The sequence below is a fragment of the Artibeus jamaicensis genome, unplaced genomic scaffold (genome assembly GCF_021234435.1).
Source record: "Artibeus jamaicensis isolate MK-2021 breed Jamaican fruit bat unplaced genomic scaffold, CSHL_Jam_final scaffold_833, whole genome shotgun sequence".
Taxonomy (NCBI): Eukaryota; Metazoa; Chordata; class Mammalia; order Chiroptera; family Phyllostomidae; genus Artibeus; species Artibeus jamaicensis.
The window spans coordinates 21109492-21130345 of record NW_026522056.1 but is presented as its reverse complement, the minus strand read 5'-3'; the positions used below and the strand labels follow the sequence as shown (position 1 = coordinate 21130345).

Here is a 20854-nt window from a genome sequence, read left to right as displayed (position 1 = left end):
CAATGAAATCACCAAGAAGGACAGCAATACCTTAACATGCAGTAAGTAATGATCCTTCACTTTCCTGTCCATGGTGGCTGACGTCAGGAGGACGCCCTGCTGGTTAACTTCAAAGGCGCTGTCCTCATTTCCACTCTCGATGGTAAAGAAGAAGGGGGGGCCGTTATGTGAGGAGTCCTTGTCTGTCACCACCAGCTGGAGTACACTGACACCCACAGGCTTATTCTCCTGCAGAGCATGAACAAAACCAAGAAGAAATACGACTTTCAACCAAACCCAACCTTCATGTTAAGAGACACAGGCAAGTTTTCTAAAATGTGAAATATATGAAAAGCAGAACCTGTTGCTGCTCCGTTTGAAAGGAAGAGAGAGAAGAAGGGGGGCTCTGATGAAGAGTGGGGGGCAGGGGGAGGGGCTTGTGTGGGGCCAGGAAGGGGTGGCAGAGGCGGAAGGATGAAGAAGTGAAGTGGAGTGGGGATGGGAAGGAGGGGAGTTTGAAGGAGGAGCAGGAGGGGGGAGGAAAGTCAAGAAGGGAAAGTAGTAAAAGCAGGGATAGAAGATGGTAAGAATCAGGGTGGTGAGAATACTTTAAAAACATTTCAGATGAGTAACTGAGGCCAGTGAAAGAGCTCATCCCCAAAGGACGGTGTTCAGCGTGCCCTCGGCACCCCGGCGTTACCTGGATGATCACACTGTAGTTCTCCCTGGAGAAGACTGGCGCATTGTCGTTGACATCGGACACGTCGATGTTCACCGTGGTCGTGTTGGCTCTGGGTGGACTGCCGTTGTCAGATGCCTGCACCGTCAGCGTGTAACCTGAAATCTTTTCAGAGACAGGACAAGGAGATGGCGTGTCCATTTGCACAAGGCCGCGCAGCAGGGTTTGTCACACACATTCTCCTGACAACCCAGAGGGGCAGGTCTGAACACCTGCCATCAGTTGCTGTGTCTGTTACACAGGCGGGCAATTCCCCTGCCTACACAAGTACGCCCCCCAGTGATGGGCCACGAAATGGACAGTGCTTGCTCAGCAAGAAAAGACACCAGGAGTTGATTAGATTCTCTGATGCCTCTCTAATTTGTACTCGCTCTGTTCCAACCTGAAAACTTTACAGATCTACTAACAAAAATTTAGATTGAATTCACATGATGAGGAAAAAGAGCACTGGCATAGCTAAAAGGCTGTGATAACAAGGAAGGCGACCTTCCCTGACCTTACTCTCAGCCGCAAGGGGACAAGCCTTTAAGCTGCTCCCCACTCTTGAGCGCTTACTGACTTTCAACACCTCTCCCACCAACTCCACACTTGGACTGCAGTCAGCTGTCTGCATCTTTAGAGATTACCTCTTCATGACTCCTATTTTAAAAAATGGATCCAGGTAAGGCAGCTTCTTCTCCAGGGCTGCACCCAGTTAAGCCGTCTCTTCCCGCACGAGGGGCGGGAGAAGCCAGAACGCTGCCCACATCCCGGAGTATGTTCTGCACAGTGTCAGTCAGGCAGTAACTCAAACAGCAGAGGACTCTGACGAGGAACCAGCTTGGGAGACCCTACAGGCCCCCCTTGTCTGCTACCTCCTGATGGACATTACTGGTTTATTACAGGACCTGAGACATTCTCCAGTGAAAAACACTCAGTGCTGTTCTGCCCAGCAGAACTGCAATCCTAAGCATCACAGTTGCGCTTCCCAAACTCTTGTCGACTCCCCACTCAAAAATAATAGGTCACCACAGATTTGGCCCCATTTACCCTCTTCCACCTCTTCTTTTCCCCCGGGAACCACCATATTGTTGTCTGCGTCTATCATTTTTTTGTTCATATAATATTTGTCTCGTTTGTTCATTTGTTACTTTCTGTTTTATATCCCAATAAACTTAGTAAAATTAAAAAATAACAGGTCAGGAATGGAATTAAATCATTGAGACTTGAATGAGAGATCTCATCACTGTCTCCCCCGAGCCCCTACTCTCAGATTTACCCACTATTCCTCCGAAATTGTGTTCTGTGTCATCACCGGTGACTTTCTAGCCTCCCCAGACCAAGGCTTCCTCCTCTCCTCCCCCTCTCAGAGGCAGTGTGTGTGGGGGGTTGGGTGAGCAGATGGGTGGATGGACTGAGGAACGGGGGGGTGGGGATGAGTGGGTGGACAGGCAGACAGTTGTTCAGCCCGACTTGCCTCCCCTCATCTGCTCACGTTTATCTCAACACTTCAGATCACATCCATAATCATCTCCAGAGGCACATGCCATATGTATTTCCAGCTTTCAAGTCTCAAGTTTGACTAAAATCTCCAGATAATGGCTGAATAATTTTACTCAAATATGCCATTTCCCTCTAAAAATTTGTGTATCAAAAACCACAGTCAGACCTGGCTGGTGTAGCTGCCGGCCTGCGAACCAAGGGGTTGCTGGTTCGATTCCCAGTCAGGGCATATGCCTGGGTTGCGGGCCAGGTCCCCAGCTGGGGGTGTGTGAGAGGCAACCACACATTGGTGTTTCTCTCCCTCTCTTTCTCCCTCCCTTCCCCTCTCTCTAAAAAAAATAAATAAAATCTTTAAAAAAAACCCACATTCCACCACCTATCCCCATGCTGAGTCTATGCCCTCAAGACCTTCCTGCTCTTCTCTGACGGCACCACCAGCCACAGCGAGACTGGAGAAAACAGTCACCACGGCACTGCCTTCCACGGAGGGCCCCACCCGGGCTCCGAGGATCCTGATTCTTCCTCTGCAAAGTTCGTGCATCTCTCTTTTCACCCGTCACTGCTCCCTTCCCCTTCAGGCTCTTGTTCCCTCACCACGAACTGTCACGGGTCTTCCTACCTCCCTGGTCTCTCGCTAGTCTAAACAACACTTGGACCTACTGTAAAATTCATCTTCAAATTGGGTCTCCCGTGAAGATACACCTGGGCTCATGAATATTCAGCAACTCCCTCATGCCTGTAGCATCGAGTCCTAATTTCTCATTCTGGTTTTGAATGTGGTCCACAATCTGCTCCTAAAACACCCTTCTAGCTCATCTCCCTCATTTCTTTGTATGATCACTGCACTCCAATACAACGGAATAAAATCACTTAAACATATCCCCCGGCTTCCTTTCTCCACGCTCCGGTTCACGCAGTTCCTCCCAGGAGAGTCCCTGCTCTCAGCACCTGTGGTTTTCCAAATGTCTGCTAGCATTTAACACCAGCTTCTGGCTACATGAAGGGCTTCAGAACACTGCAGCCAACGGCAATCTCTCACTGACTGTAAAATTTTATCAGCCAAACTTCATGTAAGTATGAAGCACATCTCCTATAGTCTTACTGCATTTTCATACTGTAATTGCTTTTCAACTATTTATATGTTACTGGTAGGTTCTGAAGAACAAGGCTGGCTTTACTTCCCACCACGCTGGCAGATAGGAATACAAGGTACTTCTATTTATTGATTTGGTGGTTGGTAAACAACGGAAGCCACAGTTTCTCCACTCACTGTTTCCCGGTCCAGAAGCTTGGTCACTTTCACTTCTCCCCTGGCAGGGTCAATTGTGAATGGACTTCCCTGATTGCCATCTATAATCGAATAGTGGATGTGGCTATTTAAAGGTCCATCAGCATCGTCAGCCATAACCTAGAAAAATATGACACTCTCGCTTAGGAGACAGCTAAAGGAGGGACGGAAGTCGTTAAGGAAATATCCGATATCCACAGCTAGTTGTTATAACAAGGCAAATACTTAGAGCAGAGTCAGTAATTGGCCTAATAAAAAACATTTCCACATCGCCATAATATTTTCGAATAAGCCCCCCCCCCAAATGCATCGTGCTAAAGCAAGCAAACAAACACAACGAAACTCTGGCAGAGATCCAGGGGTGCAGACCACAGGGAGTGGACACGCACCGTGATGACTGGCTGCTCGAGCACAGCATCTTCGCTGATCACAGCCGTGTAGGGGTCTTGGCTGAACACTGGCGTGTTGTCGTTGATGTCTGTCACGTTGACGTTCACCGTTGCGACGTCACTTAATGAAGGTGTGCCTCCATCGGTGGCTTCCACAGTCAGGTAGTACTCGTGAGAGCTTTCGTAATCCAGATTCTCAATGAGAAATATGGCCCCTGGACGGAAAACCAAAGTTACTTCCAGCACTTTAAAACGCCACTGCTTTCTGACACTATGATCAAAATAGACATGCTTAAATCAACTGAATCTTTACTTCAAATGCTTACTTACCAGTTATGTACATTTTCTAATTTTTTAACCCAATAATTAAAAATTATGAAGTTGCCCATCGCTGATCCTTATTTCTCTTATTTTGCTGATACTCTTTGTGGTATTTAAATTGCTTTCCTTATCAATATCATCAACATATCTGCTATAGAAATGACTATATTTGTTATCTCTTTTAAACCATAGAGACTTCATTCTAATTTAATAAAAAACATAAAAATGCTTCTCTTTGGCTTTCAGTTTCCTTTTCCTACTCATACTTTTTATCTTACAGAAATATGCATCTTTTTTGTGAATCTCCAGAGTAACTATTTATATCCCATCACTAAAAAAATCCCTTTTTGACCTACCAACTCTTTCATATCTTTCCCCTTTTCACCTCCTTATTGTCCACAGTACTTCAAGAGCCCTAAAAATAAGCTTTATGATATGTGTTAAAAACACATTTTCAAATGGCACCTTCACCCCCTTACTCTTCATGTGAAATAGCTTCACATGATTAAATGCAGTTTGAATGGAGCAACCTTTTACAATGTTCTAGGACGTACAGCTAGTTAGGCCGCAGGCCAGCAAGACTACGAAGTCTTTATGCAGCAAGAGTCGAAGCTCCTATGGCTTCTGACCTTGTTGGCACTCACCCGGTGTGACTCAACATGCTTCAACGGTTCTACATAACTAGCCTAATAAAAAACGTCAACTTTCTGGATTATCAGACACTCCCACAAAAACCTAAGATGAGGTGGAAGCGACTTCCCATGAGTCGCGCACGGGGAATTAAAAGGAGCCACTCCGAGAGGCTGGTTCTCTACCTCCTTGCAGTCTTTATCTTTGCTAATTCACTGCATCTGATAGCTTTTTCCAATCACTAGAGTGTGATACATTAATTTTCTATTTAAAGTTGATTTCCTTATTATAATAGATACATCAGAAATGTATGTTATTATGTAGAACTACAGTTTAAAGTCTTAGAAACCACTTTAAATCCCACCTAAAATAACAACTCAAACGAAACTTGAGTTTTATCTTTTGGAGTACCTACTAACAATCTGTGATCAGTCACTTCGTATCGGGTCAAGTGCTGGGCAATCTGCCCTTTTTGGCAGAATAAAGGGAGCCCTCTCATTCACGTGGGAAGTTACCTGTCTTGGGATCGATGCTGAATTTCCCATGCTCATTCCCGCTGATTATGGAGTAGGTGATTTCGGCGTTGGCCTCAATGTCCCGACTTGCCGCGTACACCTGGAGGACTTCTGTTCCAATGAGAGTGTCCTCCGACACCGAGGCACTGTACTCACGGTACTCAAACACAGGCGGGTTGTCATTTATGTCCAACACGGACACGACAATGGTGCTGGTCGCTGTAAGCCTCCTCGGCAAACCCTGGTCTGCAGCTTTCAGAGTAAGGGTGTACACTGCCTGCAGCTCTCTGTCCAGAGCCTTCTCCAGCTGGATGATTCCAGACACCTCGTTGATGGAGAACTGCCCGTCAGCAGAGTCCAGCAGAGAGTAGGCTATCTTCCGATTCAGCCCTGTCAAGGCACAGCGCCTGGTCAGAATGTTTTCTTTCAAGGAGTTTAAGCAAATTATATTTTTGAAAAAGACAAACATGCAGTGTACACACTAAAAAGGAAAAATGCTAACACACTGTTTAAAAATTTATATGACTATGATCTTAAAAAAGTAAACTTTTATATTAACAACTTGCGAGTTAAAGTAAATATTATTGCATAGTTATCTGGCTTTTTAAGACCATGTTTTATACAGACTTAGGCTTAACACCCAGCAGATTTTTTAAAGTCTATTTATTTACCTTCAGTGTCAAAGATTTACTTGAAAACTTACATTTTTGTTATTCTTCTAATTATTGGCATGACTGAAGAAGTTATTTTTATTCTCTGCTCTATAGATAGCCTAGACTTTTATTTCTCCATAAAAGTCTGAAAGGCTTATAAAACTGTAACATTAGAGCATTTGCTCCTTTGACACTAAAATCTCTTTATGCCACTAATGGTTTATTCACAAAATACCACTTCATTAACTCAACGTGATATAAAGGTCAGTTAACACAGTCACCTACCAGAATTTTAGGAACACTATAGTTATCTTACAATAGCAAGTGCAGTGGGCATAATTCTGAGACTTCAAATACTCATTAAAAGTGAATTCATTATTCTAAATATTTCCTTCCATTTTTAATGCTAAGGAATGAAATAACAAAACGACGATGAGTTATTCAACACGCATGAGGTAAAATAATTAAACCGCCCGAATGGGAGGTGTGTTTTCATGCAAAGGGTCCCAGGATGTCGGAGCTGAGTCTGGACACAAAGCCCTCCAAGTGATACCTGCATCAGCATCCGTGGCCTGCACTCTAGTCAACAGCGTCCCAGGCTCTGTGTTCTCGAACACGGTGATGGTGTAAGGATCGGCGGAGAACTCTGGGGCATTATCATTCACATCTTCCAACGTGAGCACAATGTCAGCTTGACAGAATCGCCCCCCTCCGTCCGTGGCCTTGACTAGAAGATGATAAACTGCTTGCTCCTCCCGATCAAGGGGGGCTAATGTTCTCAGTTCACCTGAAACCAAACACACCGCCATAAGCGGACTCACTTGACATTTAAGGTGTGAACTGCAATACTAAATCTTCCATCTTCTCCTTTCCTCTTACAATTACAAAATCTGAATGATAGCTCTCCTGTGGAGAACGGTTTCATCAATGACAGTCAGCATCTGTGCGCACACAGTGAGTTGCAGGCTTCCAAACCCCGTAGGTGCCGGCTTCCTCGGCCATAGAGACCCCAGGGCTAGGGCCTCCTGCACAATACGTCAGGTCACAAAAGCAAAGTAGCCACCTCATTTGCCAAATTTAAACTTTTAAAAATTGACTCAAAAATATTAGATTCACAGCTTCATAATCAGTTCTCTGGTAGGAGAGAGCTTAATAGAAAACTATTCCTTGACCTCAATTTTAACAAAATACAAATTATAAGAGGAAAACAACCCTAGCAATTTAAAGATGAATAACATATCATGAGTTATTTTAATGAATATGCTAAATGATAAATTTATGGTCAAAAATCCATGAATACAAATTATATATAAAATGAATAGTCCTGGCTGGTGTGGCTCAGTGGATTGAGTGCCGGCCTACAAACCAAAGGGTCACCAGTTCAATTCCTAGTCAGGGCACATGCCTGGGTTGCAGGCCAGGTCCCCAGCTGGGGGTGCATGAGAGGCAACCACAAATGATGTTTCTCTCTCTCTCTTCCTCCCTCTCTTCCCCTCTGTCTAAAAACAAATAAATAAAATCTTAAAGAAAAAATAAAATGGATAAAATAAAAGTTTGAAATATACTTTAACTTCTGAGTTGTTTTTTAAATAAAAGGTGATATAAACAATTTTAAATCCTTGACTATTGGTTTTTTAATCTCACCCCCAATTTTACATATTACATTGTTGTTTGAATTCCTAAAAGATGACAATTTTGCAACATCCAAGTATATTTTTACAAGAACAAAATGTAAGTTTTCGAATTCTATGAGTGATCTAAAAACCACCCATACACATGATTTTGTTAAAACACAATTAATTTTGCCCCAAACTCTATCATTACCTGTGTCTGGATTTAGTTTGAATTTTTCTGCACCTGGACCAAATAACGTGTAAGTAATTTCAGCGTTGGAACGGATATCTGCATCCGTAGCAGAGACCTGCATGATCAGTTTCCCAGGAAAGGCATCTTCTGGAATCGTGTCTGAATAGAAAGTCTACAAAAATTTGAATCAATATCGTTAACAGAAAACAGTGAAAGTCAGCATGACCGCCAAGGGGATAACAGAAAGGAAATCATTTCTCTTTGGCCATAGAAAACACAGGAAATGACTAAAGTTAAAAACCCAAGGAGCTTTCAAAACTATTTTCCTTATAAAACAAGGAGCCATGTAACAGTTAACATTTCCATGTTGTTGAAAGAGTCTGATTTGCCACTTAACCTACAGAGTTCTGAATATAGTGCTTTGTGTCTTTGACTTGGTTTCACGTTTGATTTAAATCCTAATGAGAAAATACACACAATGCTCCACATTTATCCAAAGATTGGAGAGAACAGATGCCTGTTATATCCTATCTACCAATTTCCAATATGTAAATTTATTGTTTGCAATCGCTCTTAACATATAACCAAATAAACACAGCTGAGAAAGAAGCAAGCTTCGTATCAGGGAGAAAACAAAGATTTCTAAGGCCACGTGACCAAGCTGGCCCTTCTGTGACCTGCTTATCTAACCTCTCTCTCCACCTACAACCCAACTCTCAAATGAAGGGTTGTGCCCTCTTCCAACTATTTAGAAATCCGTGCCATAAACCGAAACCCAAGACAGGTGAGATTTCGCTGAATTTATTTTCTTAACCCAAACTCAAGTTTAGGTGAACGGCATTTTATGACTCATGAAACACAGTGTTTTACAATATTAACGCTTTGAAATGATCTAGTGCTCTAATTTTATTTTTCCCCAAAGTTGATAGGGTATATATTACATTGAAATAATATGAAAGTGTTAGAAAACAACCCAACACCCATTTAGTGTCTGCCTGTAAGACATAAATATATATGATATTCCCGCCCTCCAAAACACACACGTGGACTGGAATGAACTCTTCGCCCCTCCAAAGCTCCATGCCTGCTGAGACAAATCAGCGTGACTCAGCGCGCACCTCCCTGAGAGCAGCCTGGTTCTGTCCACCGCATGTCACACTCACCGCGGCCTTCTCCAGCTGCGCTGTCCCACTTCAAGACCACTCTCCCCTGGGCCCATCCTTCCCTCATCTGACCACACGCCTCTGCCCCCCTTTACTGTCCACGCTGACTTCCTCAGTGGTGCCCACTGTTTAACCTAGAGCGCACAGGTGTCCCTCTGAATTGTGAGCTCGGGCCACCATCTCCGAGCCAGTCACAGCCCAACATTCCATTTCAACCGCGGTCACACCCCATTTGCCATCCCGCCTCCTCAGACACCTTAGCTTTTGGGAATCCACCCCGACAGCTACGTTCTTTTCCTTCCACCTCCGCTTCCTCCTCCCTTCTCCCTCGGGAAACACCTATCTGCTCTTTCACTTTTTGTTATTACCCTCTCAAATGAAATCAACTGTCGGTTATCCACAGAAATGGCCAAATTTGCATATCCTTCCCTAATATCCACTCTCAATCTCACCATTTCTAACCGTTTAAAAATATTCAGGTTAATGTCCCATTACCTTAAACTGATTGGAAGTGGAATCCAACGTGCTTCCTCTAAAGCAACACTCCCACCCCCACTCCCACCCCCGGCTTCTCTCTGGTCTCTCCCCTTGGCTCCTGGAGGAGGAATCCAGTTGATCCTGACTTGACAGGCCTACTATGCTGTCTCCTCCGGGCAGGACCAGGTAGGTGCTCCAGGCCTCGGCCCTTTGCTCCCTTCTGCCACCTCACCTCCATGCTGCCATTGCTCCTCATCTGCACCACCAAACTCACCTGCCTTGGGAAACTCCCTCCTGGTCATGTCCTCTCCACCTTTCAAGTGGAAAAGGACTTCACATCCCGTCTGCCCTGGGACAGAGGCCCAGTGTTCATGCGGAATGACGGCTCCACCGCTGCAGAAGCCACACTGTACACCTCGTAGTGTCTCGAGTGTGTTAAGAGTGAGTGCCTCCAAAATGGTGAAAGCAAAACTGAGCCCTGTATGAAGAACTGCTAGACGGATGTTCTCTCCAAAACACCAGCATCCCCAAATAAAGGGCATTTCTTCCTAAACACTCGGCCAGGCATTTTTAAAGTTAAACATGACTGCAATCCTGTCCATAATTTACAGCCCTCTGAATGGGTTTTAAACTCTTCAGCACTCCCTGAAACAGTCCTGATGCTAACGATCTCTTGCCCCATTTCACACTCACCTCTGCTTGCCCAGTAAGAGGTTGTAACCTGAAACACATCTCAGTAACACCACGGCACCTCATGACAACCCTACTGGTAGGTTTAAGAAAGACATCCAAGTTTGTAACCTAGAAATTGAAAGAAAGAGCAGTGCACCTTTTCACAAACTGGACTGTTGTCATTGGCATCGAGCACTTTCACCTCCACTATTGCTTTTGATGAGAAGGTCCCGTCAGTTGCTGTGATGGTCAGATGATAGTTGTCCCTGGCTTCTCTGTCCAGAGGTTTCTTCACATAGACCTTCCACTCATTCTGTATATTCTCGACAGCAAACTGCCCCAGAGGGTCCCCTCCTATTAAATCAATGAAGGAAGATGACAATCAGACTTGTTGAAACAAAGAAGTATGTAACAGGAGAAATAAGTTATACAGTAGATTCACAATGTTATGGTTTGAAAGAATTAAGGTTTTTAATAATTACATTTGAATGGGTATATTAGCTTTCCCATTAAAATTTTATTTAAACACAGCATTAAGCCAAATAAAATATAAGGGCTACTAAACAATACTTTAGCCTACACTAAAACTATAGTTTTCCTTTTTAATTATAACATATTTATTATGTACTAAACATAAAGCTCAAAGGAGTCATAAAAATAAAAAACAGTCTAATAAATGTTACCTTTGCTCAGGCAAGGAACTTGAAATGTAGCTTAAGAGATGCTATTTCTACTTATTTTAGATATACTTAGGTTAAAATCATCCTTTTACTTCCTTATTTCCACAAAATACATATCTAAGAATTTATACTTCTAATGTTTTTTTTCTTTTTTAAAAATGTATTTATTTAATTATTGTTCAAGTACAGTGTTCTGTCTTTTATTCCCAGTCCCACTCCCCTGCCCCCATGCTCCCCACCTCCCTCCCATTTCCACCCCCCTTAGTTGTTGTCCACGTGTCCTTTATACTAGTTCCTGTAAATCCTTCCCCTTTTTTCCCTGAAATTCCCTCCCTTCTCCTCTCTGGTCACTGTCCCTCTGTTCTCTATTTCAGTGTCTTTGTTTTAATTTTAAATTAAACCATTCCGTTTCAATTTCTTACCTGTTATGTAATATGTAACTTGTTTGTTAATTTCTTCCGAATCAGCATCTGTGGTACTTAAAATGGCAATTACGCCGCCTGGTGGGTCATCTTCACTCACCGTCCCTTTATAAATCTCTGCAGTGAATCGTGGGGGACTATCATTGACGTCGGTGACAGTGACATCCACAATGGCTGTGGAGGACAGCTGAACCTTCTCACCATGATCCGATGCAACCACTTTAATCTGGTAATTGTCTCTCTTTTCATGGTCAAGCTGCTTTAGGGTTGTGATCCAGCCCGTTTCCATGTTGATGGCAAAAGATTCTGTGACTTCTACACTTTGCGATGGATCTAGACTGTACATAACCTGGCCATTGATCCCTGAGTCTAGATCAGACGCCCGGATCTGGATGACTGGACTTCCCCCGGGCTGGTTCTCAACAATAAATGCCTCATACGGGTTAGACTCCAAGACGGGGCTGTTGTCATTTGCATCTTTCACTTGGATACTAACATCCACAGAAGCCACCACCTCATCGCCCTCATGAGTGCACCTGGCAAGTATGGCAAACTGATACCATTTCGTTGTCTCGTGGTCAAGAGCCTTTTCCAGTTTCAGTTTTCCACTCTGTCTGTCGATCACGAAGAACTCATCCCTATTGCTCTCAGGAGTATTCCCTTTGACGAGGCTGTAAAGAACAGTCCCACTGTGTTCTGCGCGGATGACATCGATTTCCGTTCCAATGGGCATGTCTTCTGAAACTGTGTAGGTATAGAACGGCTCGGAAAACTTTGGCAGCTGTGTTTCTGGCGGGAGTATTTTCACGTAGACGGGAACAATGGACTCTTTCTGCGGAGACCCATTGTCCACAGCTCTCACGAAGAAAGTGAAGAACTCATCTTCCAAGCCAATTAAGCTTTCCTTTGTAGTAATCATGCCAGACAGTTTGTTAATTTCCAAGTTCTCTTTCACGCTTTCAGAATCTGCTTCAATGGCGTAGGTGACATCGGCATTGGACCCCTCATCAGCATCACTTGCAAGAACTTTAATGACAGATGTCCCTTTGGGAGCATTGGATCCGATGTTTACTTCATACTTGGTTGCTCGAAATTGTGGCGAATTATCATTGTCATCGGTAAGGATGACATTAATGGTGCAGAAAGCAACTTTTCCTCCAGCATCCTTAGCCATTAAACGAACTGCGATGACTTTCTCCGCTGGGATTTCGCGATCGAGTTTTTCCAAAGTAAATATCTGTCCCCTCTCATTTGTGTAAAATCTGTCTCGAGCAAAGTCATTCACAATATGGTAAGTGACGTCGCCGTAAACACCAGAATCCCCATCAGTTGCTTTGACCTCAGTTACCAGAGTGTGTAGGGGGGCATTTTCAGCCAATTCCACTTCATATTCACTCTGAGGGAAAACAGGGCTGTGCAAATTGCCTCCAATTACAGTTACGTGAACCTGAGCTGAACTTCTGAAGACTCCATCTGAGACAGAAATGTTAAGACTGGAAAATGGTTTCAAGGTGTGTCGGCGGAGGTTTGAGAGCGTGATAATCCCCGTCTCACTGTCCATGATAAAATTCTTATGATCGTTGCCAGACAGAATGGAGTATTCCAACCTGCCTATGTCTGAGCTGTCTGCGTCATAGGCTTTGACACAGGCCACAAAGTGTCCATGTGTGGCGTGCTCGCTGATTCTGGCCTCATAAATCTGTTGGTCAAACAGCGGCGGGTTGTCATTGAGGTCTGTCACATCCACTGTGACGATCACATCACTGCTCAGCGGGGGCATGCCCCCATCAATCGCCCTCACAAAAATCTTGTGCTGATGGACCTGCTCATAATCCAAAGTCCTGACTAGTGAAATGAGGCCAGTGTTGCTGTCGACGTGAAAATGGTCCTGACTCTTGCTGTGATTGCCAGGCATGTGGTAAGAAATCGCTCTGTTTGGTTCTGAGTCCGAATCGGTCGCTCTAACCTGAACAACAGAGGTTCCGATGACAGATGCCTCAGACAGCGTCACAGCATAAGACTGCTGCACGAACACAGGAGGGTTATCGTTGACGTCCTCCACTATTATGTCCACAAACACCTCTGCATGAGCACCGGTCAAGGAGTCGGTGGCGCGCACGCTCAGCTTATAGGCTGGGTGAGACTCGAAGTCCAGGGGAGCTATGACGTTGATGACTCCCGTGTTGAAGTTAATGGTAAACTGGCTGAAAGGATCACCGTCTGTGATGCTGTAGAAGACTTTCAGCCCTTCTGGACTGTTGGCCTGGATGTGGACGACGGGGCTGTGCATCTGGATGTTCTCTGGGACCTCTGCACTGTAGAAAGGCTTTTCGAACACAGGCATGGCCCTGTTCATCACGGTGATGGGAACTAGAACTTCGGCCGAAAAAGCTGGGTTTCCTCCATCTTTTGCCACCACTGTGACCAGATATTGTTTATTCAAGGTGTCAGGTTCAAATTGCCTTTTTAGTGAAATTTCACCCGAGGGTCCGATTTCAAAGTGCTCGTGATGTTCCTTAAGGTAGTAATGCACTTCGCCATTTCTGCCACTATCTCTGTCCACGGCGGTAACGTGGCGAATAATGTGGCCCACTGCCGCGTCCACCTTAACAACAGCGTAGTAAGGAAGGTTGACAAACACAGGTGCATTGTCATTTTGGTCTTCAACCACGACCTTCACAAGGACATGGGACACTGCTGCAGGCTTTTGTTCTTGTGTCACTTCAACAACCACATCAAACGCCTCCTGCTGTTCCCGATCAAATGGTATCCCTGTGGTCGAGAGAACGCCCGAAGTGCGACTTATTTTAAACCTGCGATCTGGGTTGAGGATGCGGTAGAACAAAGGCTCATTGATTGGATTCCCAATAGCAGTGATGACAGCTAACATTCTGGCTTCAGTGGAATTCTCTTTCACGACTGCAGAGTAGAAATCTTGGGTGAACTTCAGTTGACTTTCTTTGCTTTCTTTCACATTGATTTTCACAGAGGAAAAGCTAGCAAATCTGCCGTCAGAAGCGCGGATGGCTAACTCATAGCGGCTTCTTAACTGAGTCGTGTTCTGCACGGTGATGGAACCAGTCTTGTGGTCCATCCAGAACTTCTCCCCGATGTTGCCTTCCGTGATGGAGTACATCAGCTGCGAGAAGGCGCTGGAGTCGGCATCGGTTGCGTTGACGGTGAGGACTTTCACTCCTCTGTATGTTGGCAGCAAGAGAGAGGCTTCGTACAATGACTTGGAGAACACCGGAGGGCAGTCATTAATGTCAATCACGTGTATGGTCACGTTAGCGGCATATTCCGCAAACAAACGCGGTGTCCCCATGTCATGCACCTGCACCGTAAAGTGAAAGGTACTCGTTTCTTCATAGTCCAAACTCAGTACGGTGCGGATTGCACCAGTGCTAGAATCAATAGCAAAATATTTGTGTGCAGATGGTTCGATGATGTGATAAACCAGCAAAGCATTCGATTCTTTATCGGCATCAGTTGCCCGAATCACCAGGGGGACGTCCTTGTCTGTTAGGACCACGCTGTTAACGGACGCTGATTCGCTGATGCGTCCTGTGTATTCTGCCTGCGTGAACACGGGTGCGTTGTCGTTCTCGTCCTGCAGGTGCACGAGCACCGTGGTGTTCGTCGACAGGCCAGCCATGTTCGTGCCTTGTACGGTCAGCGTGTACACGGGCAAAGCTTCAAAGTCCAGGGCTTTCTGAGTGAGAATACTTCCAGAATGTGGATTAATATCAAAAGCATCGGCTACATTTCCATCTTTTATTTCATATACCACTGATGACTGACTATGGGCTGTAACCATTCCGACAAAACTCCCAATGCCAATGGTCTCACTGATTTCCACAGAATACTCTTTAGATGTAAACTTAGGAGAGGCATTGTCAGCAATGGTGACGGAGATATGCACAGAGGTTATTTCACTCATTGGTGGACTGCCTTTATCTGTAGCTTTTACAATTAAATCATATTCCACTTGGTTACTTCGATCTAATTCTTTGGCGGTTTTGATGGAGCCCAAGATGGGATCAATTGTAAAAGAATTTCCAATATTTCCTGGGAGAAAAGGAAAAAAAAACATGTTAGAGAAAACTAGAGGGATCAGAAGTGTGTTTGGAAATACAGAAAAAGAAGATATCTTTAAAAACCACATTCTGAAAATAAACAGAAATTCTAAATGATCAACACCTGAATGGAAGTTATTTCAATTTTATCCACTTAAAATAAGGCGGACTTCTCAGAGTTTTGTCCATAAGATAGGAAAAGCGAGAAACAAGAAATATCGTTCTGTGTCTAACACCCGACCCATTCTTTCCCTTGAACCAGGAGTGTGCCCCGGAAGAAAGTGCTCACCCTTCCGCAGGGCAGCTAGTCCGTAATTGTGCAAGAGTCCCTCGAAACCCGTTGGAACGTATTTTCCGCATTTATTAACCTGAAAATGTTCAAGATCTTCCTTATTCATTATAAAGGGGCAGACCAATTCATTAAGAAAATTTAACAAACTTAGGAGAACTGTCTCTTATTTTAAATGTTCAGGGAATTGATAAATAAGACTGTGTTTAACTTATCGGCTTTGAAGATGTCAGTCATACTCTCTTCTTAATTTTTTATTCCCTAGGTCAGTGGTTCTCAAGAGGGGGTGATTCTGCCCAGAAGGGGACACTGAACAGTGTCTGGAGACACCTTTGGTTGTCACTGCATGGGCAGGGTGACACTGGTATCCAGACCAGAGATGCTGCTAAACTTCCTGGGATACACAAGATGCCCCCACAATAAAAATGGTTGGTTAAAAAAGCCAGCAGTATTGAGTCCGAGAAACTCTCCTCTGGCACAGACTGTTTTACTGGCTTTTCATTGGACCTTTTCCACCTGTGTTATATGTGTGTATTCAGCTGCAAATACAACTCCACAACATTCCATTGTTTAGTCATCAACTGAAACCTTTCTGACAACACCAGCAGTTTACTGCAGGTTAGGTAGGGGTTTACCTCTCTTTCCAAACAGATCAAGGCGAGGTGAGGGGCGTTCGATCCATCCAGGAACCCTTCATCCCTTTTCTGTTTTACAAACTAGTCTAGATCCGTTACCCTAGTCACAGAACTGAGCGTGTTTCTCCCAAATGAACTGTTAACACTTGCCCAAAACGAGGCTGACTTGCCACGTAACGGCTTTCTTGAATTGTTTTCCTCTGGGTTTGCAAACGAATGTGGCACTTCAAAGAACAGTATTACTTGGTGTGTTTGGCAGGCCAAGGGATTAGCCGAACACTTCTTTCCCCATATCATTACTCGTAAACACTTCCTCTATAGCCTTCATTTCCTTCCTTGAATACAGTTTCCAAAAACCCCTGGTAATTTTTTTCTGAGACCAGACCCAGTCTGATGTCCATGAAGCCTGCCTGGTTCTGTATCCACACCCCATGGCTGTTCGTCCGTCTCCCACAGGGAAGAGGCTAGGGCCCCACGGCTCTGAACTCAACCTTGACCCACGAAAGGGGTCACACGGCCTCTGCCAGGCCTGGCACTGTCTCCTCCAGCCTTTCTATGTCTCTCAGAGTCAAGGACCCCAGGTTCTCTCTGACTCAGCCAGTCATCAAAGTCCTTTCTCATCCTACCTGTGCATCACCCCAAGTTCTAAAACTGTGACTGGCTGCCTGGATCATGGAAGAGACTGTGAATGGCACACCTCTGGACGGCTGTCTTCATCCACCCCTGGCCTTCCCTCTGTCTGTCCTCATAAAGCAGCCAACCTACCACTTATTATGTGCATTTTCTACGTGCATTTCTCTCTTATCATGGATAGTGAAACCTCAATGGCTCAAATGCACAAGGCATGACATTCTTTATCACCTGGAGTAGGCTGATTTTGACACAGACTTTGATTCTGGCCTTGCAGCCACAAGGTAAACCAGGACCCAGCCGGCCAGTGAATGCATGGATCTCACACATATATACGTCATGGCAGAAATCACCAGGTTCGCAGATGGGGGAGCAATGTGAGCGATCTTTCTGCGGAAAAACACGGAGGGCTGCTGAGTGGGGCGAGCACACCCGTCTGATGCAGTGATAGGCACACTCTCCAAACATTGAAGAGCACGGCTGGCACTGGTGAGCACGCTCACACGGCAGTGGGAGAAGCCTGTACTTGGCTGGGGCCCGGTCACCCACCTTAGCTGGGGATACTGGTGATTTCTAAATAGCCCGAAACTGTGCTCTCTACTGGAACAAGGCGGTTATCTGGACAAAGCCGCACATCCATGCTCACTAGCTGTGACTGGAACACACGTGCACACCCCACAGGGCGTGTCAGGGAGCTAGTTGTGCACTGGAATCTGTGCCTCTCTGCAGTGGGCCCACCGTGGGAGCTGACTGCCTGCTACTATGGCAACCTCTCCATAACTTCAAGTGCAATCATGTTTAACCTAAGTCTGTGGGAAAAAACCAATTCTGGTCAACAAGCAAATCTACCGAATGTTCCTATTTCCAGGCATGACAACGGTTTTTAGTGAAGAGAACATCATGCAGCCCAGAATATGGCTCTGATATGCCTCTAAGCGTATAACTCAATTGTTACTGAAAATATCCTTTAATTAATTCCTTTTCCCCTCAAGACTCCTAATCAGACGGAATCTTTTGCTCAATAAATTGCTGCTGATTGAACAGGCAGTGTTATGGCCTGAATTTATAACTAGTCTTTTGAACTTCATTAAAAGTAATCTGACAGGAATTAGAAGCAGGCAATTATGAATAAACAGTAGGTGAAAGGCTGCGTGACCGTTTCATAGTCCCACTGTTCAAACGATGCACACACACACACACACACACACACACAATTCCGCGCCGTTTCTTGTCTGTTTAGCACGATTTGTGTACCACCAAATCTGAGAAAACAGTTTCTTAAAAGTCCAAATTCTGCATCAGAGCAGGCCCGTGGCATTATCTATTTTGAGTGGACAAACGGTTCCATTCTTGGAATAGCAAAGCACTAATGCTGTCAGTCATTACAAGCATTTAAAGAATGTACAAGCCTTCGGTCAGGCACCAACAATCACAACTGAACCACCCAGTTGCTGAGAATTATGTGAAAGCGAAGGAAAAGCTTCACATTTTCTCCTACACAAACCCAGCTGGTTTGCGCGTGAGAAAATCACTTCACTGGAGTGCTCAGGCACACACAATGGAACGTGCCGGTTTTTAATGACTAAACTTCTGAACCAGTGGAAAAATCTTCATCTTGAGGCGAGGCACTACCTCCCCTAAAACACATGTTATTACTCCTGGAACCATGGACAGTACATAAACCGAATTACGTCGTTTTCGGCAAAATAAATGTAACTTCAATTAAGAAATAAAAAGGGTTTAACCACATAAAACAGAAAGTTGTTTTTTAATTTACTTTCCATTTGCTGGGCTTTTGATTCTATGATCTATGGCAAATGTACACCACTTCCAATTCGAATGCCTAAGATAGATACAGTCTCTAAATATGCAAAGGTATGAACTTACAAAAAACGTATCCAGTTCAGTGGATTGATCTCAGTACTCTAAAATCATTACAAAAACCGAACAATGAAGGAGACCTTGTACTAACAATAACACCAAGAAAGATGGAAAAATGAAAGCTGCCTCCTCAACAACGTGTATGATTTAGCATGAGTAGGCGAAGTCCCAAAGCAAGGCCACTTCCGACTGAACCAATCAATGCTCTAAAGCAGACCGACTCTCGTTTCAAGCAGGGAGAGGTATCTTTTGCAAGAATGCACACGGGTGGACCAGTGGTAACCCCCCAGGCCTCACCTATCCACCCCCGCCCCACATCTGCCCAGTTCAAGTATGAAAGTGCCTAGCACCCTAGCACGGCACCTGGCACACGAAATGAGCTCCATGAGCCCAGGGGACGGACACATGAATGACCGAATAGCAGCATAACACAGAACAGAGAACAAAAATGTTTTGCTTCGCCACAAGCGCGCACGGTGGTCCTCCGTCCTGTAACCCCCAACAGGACTCTCACCTCCTGCCTTCTCATCCCTCCGAGAACTGCCCACACTTCCAGCTGGTCTCTTGTCCAGGCCCCTGCCGCCTCTTGTCCAGCTCTAGCTCCTTGGGCTTTTCAACATATCTTCAAGTCCAAAGCCTAGCCCTGGGGACCACTGTGATAACCCATGAATGAAATGCAACTGTTCAAGCTGCGCGGGGGTCACAGTGGCAGCAATGCTAACCTGGGAAGGAGAGCAGGGGCGTGACACCCTCTCTGAGGGACTCCGCCAGAACTGGATGAGTCCACACTCATGAAACTTCCTGCTCGGCCCAAGAGAAAACCCTCAGACTAAACATAAAGCATTGTATCGACTGGCCCGCATTTCCCCAAGGCGTTTCACCGTTTAAGAAGGGAAATGATTGTGTGGTTAAAACAATTTTAGAAATACTGAATTACTCAAATAAAGTTTTCTGCATGGCAGGACTTCTCAGCCTTAAGTCCTGCTAACATTGTGAGTCTCCAAGAACTTGAAGCAAACGTAGTTAGGACTCTCTGGCCTAGCTCTCCAAAGAGTTTGAAGTCCAAATTTTTTTTTCTCTTTCTCTTATCATGTAAGATAAATGTAAGCAGTTTTTACAGTGACACACAGAAATGTTCTAATAAGGAGAACTAATTTTAGAAAAGAAGAAACACACTTTTTAATAAGTACAAAGTATGAACCTATGGAGTGCTCCCCAAATACCTGACTCGATGGAGTACACCACTTCGGCATTCCGCCCTTTGTCCTTGTCCAGAGCGGTGACCTGCAGCACCACGGAGCCGGTGGCGGCCGACTCATAAACCCGCCCTTCATACGAGGAGCTCGTGAACCAGGGCGCATGGTCGTTGGTGTCGCTGACATTCACAATGACCCTCGCAAAGTTGCGCTTCACAGGGACATCTTGATCCCGTACCTAAAAGAAGCAACATGTTATCGATCCTGTTGAAGGAGTTTTTCTTCTGACTGAAAACCATGAAGCCCTTCAGGAGCCACAGGGTGGCAGAAGGAGGGGCGGCGGCCCTACCATCACTGTGAGCACGTGCTGGTGAACGGCTTCATGGTCAAGAGCTTCTGCAGTGTAGAGGGAGCCGGTCGCAGGGTCAAGACGAAATTTCTTGAGACTCAGTGGATCAATACTACTCTGCAGAGTGTAGATTAGTTTGTTTTTTTCATCCTTATCCACGGCACTGATTTGCAAAATTTCTGTTTCTGGCGCTGTATCTTCGGGAATAACAACTTCATATTTTGGTGTAGAAAATTGAGGACGGTGGTCATTTGTGTCTATTACTTTGATGAATACCTACAATGACAAAACGATTCACACAATAGCATTCCTAATTATGATATTTTAATAAATAATCAGAGAAGAAATCAGATGCATATTGGGAAAAAATTGATATTTTAGCACAATGAAACACAAACATGAGCAAAGCAACAAAAATCTAAAATTGAAATGTCTTTCTATTTTTCACTGATATAGTACCTCTGTAAATATGGTAATGAGAACCTTTCTAAATTCTTGAGACTAACTTTGCGGAGAAAATGTAACACCTTTCACACATTTCCTTATGAAATACAGAAGAAATATTTTTAGGTTACTCACATA

At 44.7% G+C, this 20854-nt stretch overlaps 1 protein-coding gene across 3 annotated transcripts in view; it reads right to left on the bottom strand.

Moving 5' to 3' along the window:
* FAT1 (FAT atypical cadherin 1) overlaps window positions 1-20854 on the bottom strand; it is a 124826-nt gene that overhangs the window by 17709 nt on the left and 86263 nt on the right. For all 3 annotated transcript variants that reach the window (XM_037128745.2, XM_037128743.2, XM_037128746.2), the window contains exons 8-18: window positions 20273-20548; window positions 19951-20161; window positions 11217-15284; window positions 10272-10468; window positions 7821-7974; window positions 6550-6783; window positions 5344-5733; window positions 3878-4092; window positions 3471-3608; window positions 680-823; window positions 31-228 (exon numbers count right to left, since the gene is read on the bottom strand). In XM_037128745.2, the coding sequence (XP_036984640.2) occupies window positions 31-228; window positions 680-823; window positions 3471-3608; window positions 3878-4092; window positions 5344-5733; window positions 6550-6783; window positions 7821-7974; window positions 10272-10468; window positions 11217-15284; window positions 19951-20161; window positions 20273-20548 (6225 nt within the window). The remainder of the gene's footprint in view (window positions 1-30; window positions 229-679; window positions 824-3470; window positions 3609-3877; window positions 4093-5343; window positions 5734-6549; window positions 6784-7820; window positions 7975-10271; window positions 10469-11216; window positions 15285-19950; window positions 20162-20272; window positions 20549-20854) is intronic.